General features: G+C 41.7%; 1 protein-coding gene across 10 annotated transcripts in view; it reads right to left on the bottom strand.

The window, feature by feature from the left end:
* Positions 1-15,315, bottom strand: part of RBMS1 (RNA binding motif single stranded interacting protein 1) — a 210,608-nt gene that overhangs the window by 124,120 nt on the left and 71,173 nt on the right. For 3 of the 10 annotated variants that reach the window (XM_079924281.1, XM_079924279.1, XM_079924277.1), the window contains exon 1: positions 5,063-5,588. The exons of 6 other annotated variants lie outside the window; for them this stretch is intronic. In XM_079924281.1, the coding sequence (XP_079780407.1) occupies positions 5,063-5,131 (69 nt within the window). In that variant the 5' untranslated portion in view covers positions 5,132-5,588. Of the gene's footprint in view, positions 1-5,062; positions 5,589-15,315 lie in introns of those variants that run through there. One more of the 10 variants, XM_079924275.1, reaches the window with a different exon arrangement.

Here is a 15,315-nt window from a genome sequence, read left to right on the forward strand (position 1 = left end):
ACAACAACAACCCTGTGGAGTGGGCACTATTATCTTTATTTAACAGAAAGTGAGGCTTTGGGAGGTTAAGTGAAAAAGCATGCAAGACACAGAGCCAGAACTTAAGACGGGGTCTCTTTCAATTAGGTTGAGTGATGGTTAAAGAAGTTAAGATGTGAAATCGGCGTTACCAGGGCTCAAGGAATATGCTAAGAGGCAAAATTTTTGGAGGAAAACACGGGAATAATATGGTTTATAATTACGATTTCTTTTATAACTCGTTTTAAAAAGTGAGTTGGGTTCCCCACAGATAGGATTGCTGGATTTCGCAAATAAAAACACACAGTACCGCACAATATTTGGGACGTGCTTATACTAAAATATTATTCATTGTTTATCTGAAATTCCAATTTAAGTTGGTGTCCCGTACGCTATCCGAGAACCCTAGAGCAAAGGCCTTTATGAAACAAACAAAAAACACTAATAAATTACAAAGCTACAATTCCCAAAGCTGAAATCTGGGATGCTCTGTGTGCCACATGTCTTTGGGAGGCCAAGTAAAGGGAAGTGTAGTGGGGCTACAGCTGTTCTGGACCGAGCTTCCTTCTCTTTTTTCTGGTAGCTGACAGAACCCTTGACTCCAGAGACCTGAGCTTTCACCAACTAGGCCATTTAAATTCACTGCCTCAAAATTCCTGACCTTTTCCCACTTTATATGGATGTTGTGAAGATTAAATATAGCTGAGGTTGGGAAGGGATATCATATACATCTTTAAATATTTATTTATTGGCAGAGTGCTTTGGAAATATATTCTCAGAAACTTGGAAAGACTGACTCCCCCTGTCCCCGCCCACCCCAAGAAAGGGCTCAGAAAGTATTACCAATATATGATGAGCCCAGCTGACAGCAGTCTCTAAAAGGAAGGAAAGAACAAAAACGAGAAACGTGTTCAAAATCTGAAGCGAACTATGGAAAATGTAGTGAGATGCCAAAAGGGATGCCTAGCGGAAAAACTAGACGATCACTGATGATGGCGAATTCCGTACTTTTCAAACGGCCATGGTTACATATTTCAAACGGTTACCTTGACGTGCAAGCACTACTGAATCACAAACACACTGAAATAGCCTAATCCCAAAACAGGACAAGACCTTTTTATGTATACCAATTTAATTTTCTGCTAATTTCCCCTAAACCTCCAATTTCCGTGGCTTGAGTAGGTTTACCTTCTTTCAAAACGACAACAAATTGGGACTGGCTCAGACAGTGTTCATTTAAACATTTCTCTGAACACTTTAATCTTCAAACTTTAACAAAACCCAATCTACTACACATAAATTGCTGTGAACAGAAACTGCTTGAAGAGGATTAATCAACAGCTTTGTATGTCATCCTCTAACAAGGCCAAACACTGAATCACTGTTGAATTCTTCACGTGCAGCTACACCCAGTTAATCTTCAAGAAAGCAGCAAACTATGTAAATCTATTTAAACTGGGGAGATAAGTACTTCACTCATCAAAAGTTTTAGCAACACTTAACAAGTACAGCTATTGGTCGGCAAGATCATTTGAAAAGAAACACACACACACACACACACACACACACACACACGAAAATTCTTATATGCACTCCCCGACCCCAAAGACCCCACTGCAAACCACTAGGCAAAAAAGTACTTGCTACACACCTCAATTTGTAAAAACCAAGTATATGACATCACTGAATCAACTACTTCAAGAAAAGCAGTTCCGAAATGGAAGTAAGGAAACAGGAAGGGGAAAGTAGCTAATAAAAGAATTCAAAATAAAATGGAAATATTTATCTTCTCTAATTAAAGGAAAGCACTTTTTCTTTTGAGACATACTAAAAATATTTTCACAACTACAGAAGTCCTACTAAAGGGCTTTCATTTTGCTTGTGGCGGTGTTCTCATACAGACTGGATTTGCTTAACGAATATCCTGCATCTGCACGTCACAGTCAACAATCATAGGCCATACACATTTCTCCACTGAGACTAGAACCAACAATCTTTGTCTAGGTTATCACCCACTCAAAGCATCTTACTCTGACCTGAGCCGAGCAGATGTATTTCTAACATGCTCATAGGCCTGTGATGCAGGAAAATCCTAAATGATGCCGGAGATCAGTGCTCCTTGACGTCCTCGATACACAACGTGGGGCAGGAGGGGAATGAGCACCACCCACCTCTGTTTAACTGAAACTGGCTGACTCCTATATTTGTAAAGTTTTAAGAAGAAATCGTACAATCACTCTGTAAAGCAATCCTTTAACATCAATGCCGATCCCAAATATCACGAACCCACCGTCCATGTCATTCACAGCATCCTCCTTCACCTGCAACTCCTTCCTCACCACCACCTCCACCACCACCTCCCTGCACCTGTCCATGGCCCAGATAGGTGGGAGGAATCCCTAAACCAGACTTTTGAGACTAGAAGGGTGACGGGCAGTGATGCAGAGAAGCTCTGGATGAGTTTTCATTGAGATGTGCACGTAATAAGCAAGCTGCCGTAGTGTGGCTGTCTTAAGAGCTTGACTGCCAAAGCCTGGCTCTGCACTTTGGGTCATACAGACTGAGTACGGTACTTAATCTATGCCTCAGTTTTCTTAACTGTAAAATGGAGATATTACCATTACCTACCTCACAGGGCTGTCAAGATGACTAAATGAGTTAACCCACCTATAGCTGGGTGGTTCTCAGCAACCCACAGGCTATAAGATGCTCAGTGATGGTTTGCCACTATTAATATATATGTATAATACAAGTGTGACTCCAGCTTATTTTTTTTTCCAAAGGTGATTTTTAAGTATTCCTCGCATTCAGTGTTTTCTTCAGGCAAACTATCTGAAATCAGCTCTAACAGCTGATCATATATTTCTAGATTAAAATCAAACTGCCTTATAAACCTAAAATGGACCTATTCTTTCATCAAAATGAACAAACTAACGTGAACTAAAAGGTGCAAGCTTAATGTCACAAAATCTTATAAAAAGCATTAATTAGACTTCCCATTTAGACTAAGCCAGGATGAGATCACAAAGTCACTCATGGTAACCAGGTCCCCTTGCTGGAAGTGTGCTTTCCCAGTGAATGGCTAAATACTAACAAAAGAAACCTTTGACTCAAATACCACTGGTACCCGGGGTCTTGTGTCTGTATAATGCCTACACATTCATTTCTTTCTTCGCCTATAGAAAAAAGAAAGTCTGTTTGTTTTTCTGATTCAGTCAGCCCTTTTAGTCTCTGAATCTAAGGAGAGCCTAGTGAAAAGAAGAGCATCTTATCAGCGTGCTCCAGACCAGCAGGCTGTCCCCCTCCACACACAAAACCTCCAGCCCCTCACAGCAAAAGGCCTCGCCCTCAGAGCCTTTTCCCCATTTCAGAGCTAACACCCCACCGGGTTCCGACAACAAATAAATGAATACACAAGGCCCTTACATAATTAGCCATCTTTTCAGGTAGAGGGAGGTGGGGCGGGGGGAGGATTCAGGAGAATATTTATTGCAAATTGGCTTCATTTATGAAGTCGATGCAAGTGTACTGGATCTGAGGGCATTTATTTTAAATGAGGCCACATGAAGAGATTTTAGAGATGCCAGCTTCTGAATCTTGACAAATTTTAGTATATACTTCAGCCAAGTCACAAATGCAGATTTTTTAAAAAAAAAAAAATTAAAGGAAGGGGCTTTTCTTAAACCAGGTAAAAGTTCCATTGACTTGGAAAGCAAGGGCATACAGACCAGGTGTGTTTACTGTCTTTGTAAGGGAAAGCTAACAAGTGAAAGAACCAAACACCAGAAAACAATACTTTTTGACAGTCATCGTATCAGAAAATTAGCATCATTTTCAGATATACTTATAGTAAGAGTGCCCTCCCTACCCCACCCCCCAAAATGACTTTGAGAACAAAAAGGACTAAACATAATCAATAATCCTGTGAACGCCTTTAGGAAAGCCACCAGGCATCACTGTCATCTGTCATGATCTTAACAGAGCCATGGTCTGCATGGAAGGATACAGTTTGATTGAATCATTATTGGGATAATAACTTAATTGATTTGTCTCAGTGGCTAAGGATGTAGACAAGAGATTATGGAAGAAAAATATCTGCAATCGTGTTTTTGTTTTCTCAACAAGCATCTTGCCACTGACCTCTAAATCAGTTTAACCTTTTCTAAACAGACCTGCACATTTTTTACATAATTTAAAGCTAGGTCTTGTTAATGCTGCTGCTGAAAGCCTCCGTGAGATTTACCACAACATGGCTTCAGTAACCTTCTTTTAAAAACAAAGATGAAAAACAAAACAAAAGGCCATGACTATAAGCTTCCAGTTCCACTCCTTTTCCCGGCAGGGGATTTTGATCTAACCACTAAAGTGCCTTTGGAGTTCAATCTGTTAAAAAATGTATGAAACGGTATTAAAATAGGAAAAGGCATGTGTATGACTCAGGCTTATCCAAGTATCTCTGCAACTAGGATGTCACAGGATTTCCCTGTGCTGCTGAAAACTGAAAACCTTGAGAAAGTGACAGTAGAAGTTCCTGTTTCTTTTTCTTTCTTTTCTTTTTTTTTAATATATAAATGGGAGGGGGAGCGAGCGCGAACACACACACACACACACACACACACACACACACACACACACACGTCTTCCGGGTTTCGTACGAATCGGGCAGGTTCTTTGAGGTTCCAAGTGAAGATTGTTGTATCCCAATCTTAAGACTTATTATCGTACTCTTCCACACACAAAGGTTTCCGGAAAAAAACCCAAACTTGTTGCAGAGCTGGGCGAAGCCCCCGGCGCGCTCCTGCTCTCGCCGCGCCGCCGCCCCTTCCCCTTCCTCCGCGTCCCGCCCGGCCCGGCCGGAGGGGGCGAGGGCATCTCCCCGGCTAAGGTCACCGGCCCGAGCCGTCCCCGCGGGCCGCCTCCTGCGAAACAAGGTCACCGCCCGGCCCGGTCCCTCCGAGGACGACCGCGGAGTCCGGCCGAGCGCTGCCACCCTTTGTAGAGCGGGGCGGCCGGCCTCCCCGCGGCATCCCCGCCGCCGCCTCACCTGCTTGCGATAGGGCGTCCTGCAGCTGCTACTGCCCCCAGGGTTGCCGCTGCTGCTGGGGAAGATCATCGCGGCGGGCGCGGGCGGCGGGCGCGGGCGCGGGGCAGCCTCGCTGCGAGGGGGAGGGCGCAGGGAGGGGGCCGGCCGGGGCCGCGGCCGCTCTGGGAACTCCCTCTCGCCGCGCGGCGGCGGCCGGCTGGGGCTGCAGCTCCGGGCTGACTTCTCCTCCGCCCTCGACCTCCGGACTCTCCTAAAAGTGCGGCGCGGCGGCGGCAGGCAGGACTCTGGCAGCTCCGGCGGCCGCCGCCCTGCGTGCCATGGACGGGAGTTCGCCCGCGGAGCTGGCGGCGCCGCGGACTCTCCCGGCGGCAGCGGAGGAGCAGCGCCGCCGCGTCCCCACCTCCCGCGGCCTCAACCACCGCCCCGAGAGCGCGCCGGCCGGGGGCGGGGAGGCGGCCGCGCACCGCCTCGCGCCGCGCCCAGGCCCACCCGCGCCTCCCCGCCCTCCCGCCCGCCGCCGCGCCCGCCGCCCAGCCGGCCGGCTGGCCCCCGGGCGCTCCCTCCCGGGCTCGGGGCCGGAGCGGGGGCCGCGCGGCCCGGGGAGCCACCGGCGCCCCCGCTCTGGTGCAATGGTTGGGTCTGGCTCCCCGCATGCCGCACATTCCTTGGAGTACCCACCCCCCTCGTCTTTTCTTTTTTCCCCCTCGGCTCTTGGCTTCAGCACCCGCGGCAGCTTTGCACCCGGGCTCGAAGCCCCTTTTCAGGGCACCGCGCCGGGGATCACGCTAACACCTGGGTAGGAAGCCAACTGGTCCCAAGTCTTCTTTTTCTCTTTCACCCTTCCAAACTATCCCCCCGACCGTCCACTCCCCCAGAAAAGGTGCGGGCAATCACTCCTACTTCAACGAACAAACCAGCCTTCCATCAAACCTCTGCAAATCCCCGTTCCCCCAATTCGCACGCTAAAATTTTAGCAGAGAAAATGTCTCCACTCCCCACCCCCTAACCGCAAAAACGCACGGTAAAGTTCGTACTTCATTCCTATGCCAGAGTTGGCAAGCTTACCTTCAAGATGCCAAAGTCAAATAGCGAAAATCATTTCAATCCATCGGTTTAGTAAGCCTTCCCGAAAACTGGAAGTGTGTGATCCTTCTATATGTTAATTATGAGATGCGACACAAATGTGTTCTATTGAAGGGACACAGAAACTGCAAAACAGGGACAAAGTGAGGAGGTAGTTTCCTTTGTTTTTCAATTGAAATTAAGGCGACTCAAGATGCCCCCCGCCTTTTTTTCTGGATCGCCTTTGCGTTCGTTAGTGTATCTAGCCTAGAACCTGTGCAAGGCAGACGGCCTCTACAGCAAGTCCCACCGGCAAGAGCCCCGCGGTCTGTGGATGGGCCACTGGGACAGCTGGCCTGTTCAGCAGTGACTATTACAGGGTTATATTACCGCACTAAGCGGTCAATATTACAGCGTTCTTCCTTGGCCTCTGGCCTCTAACGCCTTCCTGGAAAGGGCCATCTGCCATGATAATGAAAAAGCCTAACTCGGCTAAGAAGTGAAGGCTCTCAACTTCTGGCTGCCATAAGGAAAACAAAGTGTCCCCTATGGAAACCGAGTCTTCTAGCAAAGCTGTGACCATTCAAGGGTGTTTCCAGCAACAAGGAACTAAAAAATATCCATCCTAGATATCCTTCCTACTGCTGACCTAGGGAGCCACCTCCATATGATGAAGGGCTCCCAACATTCTCAAGCACACCTGATTGAAAACAACTATATACACAAACTATATATATATATATAAAATTCTTAACTCTTCATTAAAAAAAAAAGCAGCAGCAAACTTACTCTAAGTGCAGTACTAGGTGCACAATGGGCAAGTACGAACTTGCTAGATAACATTCACAGAAACGTATTTGTTCTTTAAAATGATTTAATAGAAACAATACAACTAACATTCAGTTCTGTGTTAATATATATGCTATTTCGGGCTACTGCATGCATTTACGATTGTTTGGGCTGCCCCTTTGCTGCCTCCTCTCACAGGGACCTTTTACCACAAGTTATCTACCACAGGTATAAAATATAAGGTTTTAAGTAGAACTGTTCAAGTCATAGATGCCTTTTCCTGAGAACTTAATGCCCAAGACCCCAGCAGTTCAAACCTGTCATCTATGGAAAAAATTCCATGTACAACCTCACTTGTCATGACTGGTCTCTTAGGAAACCACAGTCTAAACCACAAAAGAACAGCATAGATTAATTTTTCTATGGTTCTTCTCTAAGGTCATGATACTTTGGATATTGTGCTATTCTAGAATGGGAAGACTTGATTTGATACCCTGCAATTGTTTTACAGGGATAAGACATGATTTTAAATGATAATAAAATTTAAATTGGAATACAAAAGCAATTCTAATACTAGATACTAAAATATACTAAGAATACTAAAAATATTAAAAGGACTATTTTTAAGAATAAAAAGGATATCTAAATAGCAAAAAAACAAAGTGTTCTATATAGTGTATGACATAAAAGGAGATAACTCAAGGTGTATAGTTTTAAAAACAATGTCTACAAGCCAGGGTTCAGAAGTTCCAGAGTTAGGTAGGTACTACGCACTTAACTAGGTAAAGCATTGCAAAGAAAGGAGAAGATAGATTTTCCACCCTCAAAGACTATAAAATATAAAATGTAACAAAGTCACTAAAGCCCAAATAATTCCAACCTAAGAGAAATAACAGAAACATGAAACCATATATGTATATCTACTCAATTATAGATATTCACAAGTGCTTAGTTATAAATGATTATAGGAATAGATCCTAGTGAGATTCATCTGGGAAAGTTTATTGACCTTTGAAACAAATATGTTTTAAGACAAAGTAAGGAAACATTCCAGAGAAACTGCAAGTTATCACGGTAAGAATTAGGGCTTTGGAATCTGCCCTGTAGATGCTCATCTTCCTGAAAGGGAAACTGAGACTGCTGCCTGGGCGGTCAGACAACATCCTCCTCCCGCAGCTCAGCTGGTGGGTAAAGTTGTGGGAATCTGACCCAGGGGCAGCCAATCCACAGATAGGCCAGTGACCTATGACATGGCTGGGACTGAAAAAATGAGCGGAGCCAATCAGATCCTCACCCTTGGGAATTTAATTCAGAAAACTCCAGTTAGGAAAGGGGCAGAAACTGCAAGAGTGCCAGGGGGTAGAGTTGAGGCCACAAAAAGCCAAAACCATATGCAAGGCAAGGTTATGAGGAAGCAGAAACTATGAGTAACAGGAAGCTGACTGGCAGCAAGCGGAGAGGCAAGCAGATGCCAGGAGCGGGTGAGCACTTGGCCGTGAGATGGAGTCCCTGAAGCTGCTTTGGCTCTTGCGACTGACAACAGCCCCTCCGTGTGTACACTTAACCAGCCCCACCCCTCTTTCTCAGAGAGCTTAAGTGAATCTGGGCTTTGCAATCTAAGGAACAAAATTAAAACAGCCCAACAGATTTGGTGGCTGCACATTTCAGCTTTCCACTTACTAGCCACACGGCTTTGGGCAAGTCAGTTAACCTGAGTCCCAGACTCCTCCCTGACGGTCTTAAGTGTATCTATGGTACTCCAACAAAAGTACCAAACTCAATAAATGGCAGCTGTCATTATTGTGTCTCCAGGTTTCAGAGTGGTGGTTTGTAGACTTAAGTGGGTATACTGTGTAAATAACTGATGTTAGTAAGGCTGGCTGACCATCCAAGAGCAGGAGCAAGGGTGTAGTTGGAATTGACAAGTAAAAAAAAGAGCAAATTTAGGTAAGGAGAACTGTGTGTTGAATGGCTGAATGAAGACGCTTTCTAAGGCTTAACTCTAAGAGGTTTAAGAAAAAAAAAAGTCTGACAGAAGGTCTGTTTCAAGAGCTAGGTGAACTCAAGTTTCTCTCCCACATTTGTTTTTGTCCTGTTTCCTTTAAAGAGGTTGTGTGTTGGACCAGAGCCATTTCTGTATGAATGGGAAGACTGTGAGTGGTATCAGAGATCACACTGTGAGGCAGGAGGGGGCTATGAATGAGGATAATAAAGATGGAGCCATCAGTACATGCAGGAGCCTGCAGCCTTGTAGAGCAGATGAGACTTGGCTACTCCCAAGTGTTTGTATAACTGCAATCTGAGACTCTTGAATTGAGAAGATATTTGTCCCACAGAAACATTCTGAAAATGAGACTTTCATTTATTAATTTCACATCTCATTTCACTTTCACAGCAACGCTATGAGGTTGGAAGGGTTATTAGGCTTCATTTACAGATGAGAGGAAAACAAGTTAAGACTGACTGACTTAACCATAGAGCAAGGAAGTAGCAAGTAAATGTTTAAACCTAGGCTTAGCTAGGGTTAAAAGACCCTGTCCTGTGCTCCTTCAACACTATAATGCTGTGGACTCAAAAAAGCCTTATAAATAATGCTACAATTCCCAGGTGAGTACTCGTAACCTCTACAGCACCGAGTTGCTGGACACGAAAAATGCAAGGCATTAAGTGATAAGTGCCAGCCAAGTGGTCTAGACAATCATGTGCTATGCCAGTCCACTGCAGGGAGAGATCAATACAGGATGTAACATGGGTGTGGGGAGCTCAGCTGTATAAATGTTTTGTTTGAGGGACATTCAGAAAGAAGCACTGTGAAGATGAGAAGAAAAACAAAAAGAGCGGGAGAGAGATGGATGGTATGAGAGAGGACGTAGATTTGGGGTGACTGCTGCTGAAATCATCACTAATCAATGAGCTCCTTGAAGGCAGCAGCAAAATCAAAAGGCTAGGAGAGCCCCCATTCCAACACATGCATTACTGAACCTCATATAAGAGAGGAGCCTTTGAGTAAAATTACTACAAAGAAAGTGTGGTGGGAAAGCTAAGCTTTGAAAGAAGGGAAAAAAATAGGGGGAGAGAAGATGTCCAATGAGATAAAAATAGAACACCGCTATCAACAAAAGAATAGACCTGTAGCAGGGTCTATCCCTCTATCACTGCTAAATAATTTCAAGCACCCATTTTTATTTGGATCACATTAAAAACAGAAAAGAATGAAGAGGAAGAATTCATCCAACATTACTTCACATTACAATCTTTAAGGAATAAAATACAACCAAATAGTATTGGTTAGTGTAAACAGTTCACGCTAAAAAAATTGTTTACATTTGAGAGTACCTATGTTTAAAAGCTCGCAAGCCTCTAGCTCCCAGCAAAACAGAAAAAGGAAAAAAAAAATTATGAGGTCAGCAGATTCTTTAAATTTCTGTTCTTTCCTGGTACAAAATAGAGTTGATAAAGTGTCTTGTTTCTAAAGGAGCAGCAATATTTTCTATTATTTACTATTTTGCTTTTTTAAAATTTTATAATTCTTGTTCTAGACCTAAAGTCTCCCTGGATACATATAAAATCACATGTATATAAAAATGAAACCACTGTAATAAAACTATAGCTCTATAGCTATAATCCTAGAAGGCATATAGAACAACATAAACAAAGCCAAATTCTGATGAGTCTTACCAAAAACAACATTCTAATGATTCTTAAACCTATCCTGGTGAACAAAACAGAAGAAATAGGCTTTGCCCTGCTGCTGCTTCTCTGAATGGACTAATAAATACCTGTCATTTATTGAGTAACTACTATATTCTAGGCAATTTCTCAGCAGGTTCCTCTCCCCTGCCCCCCATTCACTCACAACACACACACACACATACCCACCATTAGAGAATGATTAGCCCATTTTATAGAAGAGAAAACTGAGGCTCAGAGGCTTAAGCAACCTTTCCAAGGCCACAGATCCAATACATAATGGAGCTGAGGTTTGAACTTAGGTCTCTCTGACTCCAAGTCTCCAAGCTCCAATGACACTCGTGATCGTTATTATTACTATGATCTATGGTTCAAGTCCAAACCCCATAGGGAAAAACATAGGAGCTCAATCCTGGGTGTGTATCTGAGCTTCAGTTACCATGAATATGACCTTGGGCGAGTCACTTTTAAAAAGATATGAAATTACATTGAATTTCCATTCAGTTGATTATAAAGGCAAAATTTCCAATATTAGAACATATAGTTAATAGTACAAATACATATTCTGACCCAACCTAGCTCCTAAATCTCATTTAACTGATAGTTGCTAAAATATAACTCCTCTCTTACAACCACCAGCTTTATTTTCTGGGATAGTTGGTGGGATGAAGTTGGGAGAGAAGCAGAAAGAACTATCTTCTAAAAGCTGGGATGGTGATTAGATGAAAGGTATTTCCAGAATCCTGAACCGAAACTGAGAATATAATTTCACTCAAAAAATAGTGGAAAATCGTATTAGAGATTAGTTTCATTATGGGATTCATACATGCTTATCGGACAACTAACATCCTATTCATCATTTAGGATATTTCTCTCTGTGGCAAAACATCCTCTAAATTCCAAACAAATAATTTACACTCAAAAAATTTTGGATATCATCTATTCATAAATTAGCTACAGCCTTGTTCTTGCAAAATAGTTAATAAAATTCAAATCTCACTCAAATTTCTGGCATAGTGGTTCTCTGTACGTTAAACTTCTTTTCCTATGTTTTTCTATAAAAATAAGTACTTGGGTCCTTATTCTTTCCCAAAACCAAAATCTTGGGGGTAGCTATATGAATTAAAAATTCAAGATTTTTGTTTTCGTTTGGTTTACACTATATTGAATTTGTATCTGTAGATCAAATTCTATAACAAAATAAAGGAGAGTCAACTATCTAGGAAACCAGGAGAAAGAGAAGCTCCATTTTGCATTTATTGTGGATTACTGTTTTCCTAATTTACCTGGATGGATGCCTCAATCCTCTACATTCTTTGACTGTGGGAATATAGTATTAGAGCTGTTATTCTCCATCCTTTAGCAAGCCTATAAGAAAATAAGTGCTTCTTTTCAAAATACTTTGAGATAATTCAATGAGTTTTCCATGAATTACAGTAAAATTACAAATTATGAAAGATATTAAGTGATTTTTGCAATTACAGCTTATCTAAAGAGACGGAAGTAACATAATCATCTACTGTAGTGATCAAACTATGTATAAAGGATAAGAGCTGAGATAAGGAAGGGAAGGGCTGATGTGCTGTGGAAACAGCTAATCACATCCACCTCTGGCTACATGACTTGGGAAGAGACAAAAAGTACTTAGGAAATCAACAGAATTTTTGGAAAACTAGAGCCAAAAAAAAAACCAAACCTCTAAATCATGAAAAACAAAATTCAAACCTGGAAAAACTGTGTCCTTTCCATGAGTAAAATTTAACTGTTAGAAAATTTGGATAGTACAGACTGAACAACTAACTATACCTTGGACAAACAAAACCCTTGTATAAGCCAAGAATGATAAAAGGTATAAGACATTCCTAAATGTCTGGGAGACATAACTAAGGTCTATGCAAAACCTGGGATCCAGAGCACAAATTAGGATTTAAAGCATTCAAAATACAGAGAAAAAACCCCAACAAAACAGTTTCCTTTCTCTTTAGCTGCTAAGCTGACCATTACATTAGTTTATTTCACCTGAAGAGGAGGATAACAGAATAATTAATAACATCCTTTAAGTAAATAAGGATGCTGAAAAGCTTTCTATTCTCCCCTGAATTATAAATGTGAAGGTTCACACAACAAAATACAGAATTAGAAGTAAATTTCTATTCAGTTGGGGACACATGAAGGCAAACTTTCCAGCAGTAGAATATTTAGTTAAGAGTACTGCAGTGGGCTACATAAGGAGCTTTTAAAAATTCTCCACCCGAAGTGTCTTTAAGAATGACTAGTTCTGGGTTATCTAATACACTTAACACATGGGACAAACGGATGACAGACCTGTGGCAAATTGATACTCCCCAAGAGAAGAGAAGGCAAATGAGGAAATTCTGATATTGTCATGACAATGTGACTGACCATGACATCAGCAATTCCTAATTCCAAACTATGAAGAACACTCCGAGAATGCTGACAACACATTAAACAGATCCTCCCAGAACCACCCTTCCTTCACCTCCCAATCTAATATTTGATCTAGTGGCAGATGTGATGAAGTTTCAACTAAAGGATTATTGAATGTTAAAATCTATTAAATTCTCCTAAGTTGGAGGAAGCACTAGGAGGAAGCAATAGATAATAGCTGAAGACATTTTTCAGACCTATCATATATATCATATTATATCATAGCATATTATAAAACGTTACAATTTATAAAACGCTTTATTGTACATCTCATTAAAGTCTCAGGGAAGGAGGCAGGGCAGGCATCCTCCACTTTTTTTAAACAGGAGAGTAAGCCTCAGGTAGGTTAAACGACTTGACCTGGGTCATGAAGCTGAACCTTAAGGTTGGAAAGAATTATTAAAAGCCAGTTCCCGTGCCTGACGTATAATAATCACTCAAGAAATAATACAATAATAGAATGAATGCTACTGTCTCTCCTTGGACACCACGACCGACAATAAATTCAATCTATCCATATTTAGTCATTTCTATTAGAAGGTTCTTTGTTAAACAGCCTCCAAATCTGAACCTATTCCTACCCCAGGACTAGAGTCTTTCTCTTCTATAGATTGCATACAGCTTTCGTCTGTATTCTATACTGTCCAACCCATAAAAGTGAGGGTGGAGTCATCTTATTTTGAGCCTTAACAACCTTGTAAGAGTGCTTAAACAGTCTGTAAATCTCTAATGAGTTACTTAACCTACTGTCTTACACGCAGTAAATTTTTTTGGAGGCATGAATGCATGAGGAATGGTAGCTTTCTTACACAGACACACACACACACACACACACACACAAATGACAGAAATGATGATTTGCATCCTCTTTTCAAAATGATGATTACTTGAAATTAGAAAGAGTTGAATGTAAGAAATGGAGCGATCAAATCGTAAAGACTACATTTTACAGATTATATTAAACATGGTGAATTTGCGTCCTAATCTTTAGATCACTTGGGATCCTAAGAGGTGTTGTAATGAATGTTGCATTTTGCATTTGTATGTTACTTATTAAGGAAATGGTATTCCACAATCAAATGGTTTCTCTCTCTTGACCTCAACTATTACTGTCAGAATAAATCTTCTTGCTTTACTTTTTGGGGAAAAGAGAAATGTCCTACAAATCTCTCTGAGATCAGTCTCCTATAAATATTTGGATATAAACTGTATGTCGTGCAATCTAAGATGCCACTGATTATAATATGCTTGACAATTACTGAGATGTTAACATTTGAAAAAATGGACAACAGTAATTATAGGACATCGTAAATTAAAAGATGCATTCTGATTTCAGCAATGCTGAAATGTGAGAAGAGTGCATCTCGGCATCTGTGTAGTAGAGCACACAGGTACATGAGCACAGTGCGTACAAACGCACACACGTGTTCTTTTTATTCGTAGCCTAGGCTCCAGAAATATATTTTTCAAACACTCATTTTTAATCTTCTAAAGAACCCAGAGCTACTGAGTGATTACAAGTAAATGACACACACTCAGTTCTTCCAAGATCTGACTGTATCATACCAGTGCGCACGGTCTCCACAAGGCAGAATGAGAAACTCTACCGTAATCTCACAAAGGAGCAAACTGAGCTGTCAGCTTCCCTCCTCAGCCATTTCCTCACAGTCACCTCAAGTTACACCCGTGGTGTTTTAGATATACAGTGCATTTATATGATAAGAAAGGTTACAGGGAGAGGAGCCTAAATCTGTGGATATTTATCTGACCTCTCCACTCCACACTTCCTGTTATTAGTGCTTTAAAGTTGTCAGTTACGAACACAACTTGAGAACATTCATCCTGGACTGTTACTTCTTTATCAAGTTTTAAGTCACACAAATGCATGCACATGGACACACACACTCTCAAAAGATCACTCAGTGTTGTTCTGGCACACGGCATCAATTCCAACCTATGAGTCTTACAGATTTCTACCTTTTTGCAGGGCCTGGAGTACCAGTTCTCAGTCTTCCTAGGACTTCCGATCGGAAAAGTAATTTTTATGTGAATCATAAAAGTTTTTTTATGTGAAGTCAGATAAAAAGACATATATCTAAAATGGTTATCACAACCCTTAAAATTGATATGAAATGACAAAGTGAATCAAAAGCAATAACTTAGCAGGTGAGATGACCCAGTTACAGAAAAAGATGTAAATGGTTCACACATAGAGCAATGACTATTAGTACTTGTTGGTATCTGAGGGTTCATATTTGTTCAGG

The sequence above is a fragment of the Stenella coeruleoalba genome (genome assembly GCF_951394435.1).
Source record: "Stenella coeruleoalba genome assembly, chromosome: 6".
Lineage (NCBI taxonomy): Eukaryota > Metazoa > Chordata > Mammalia > Artiodactyla > Delphinidae > Stenella > Stenella coeruleoalba.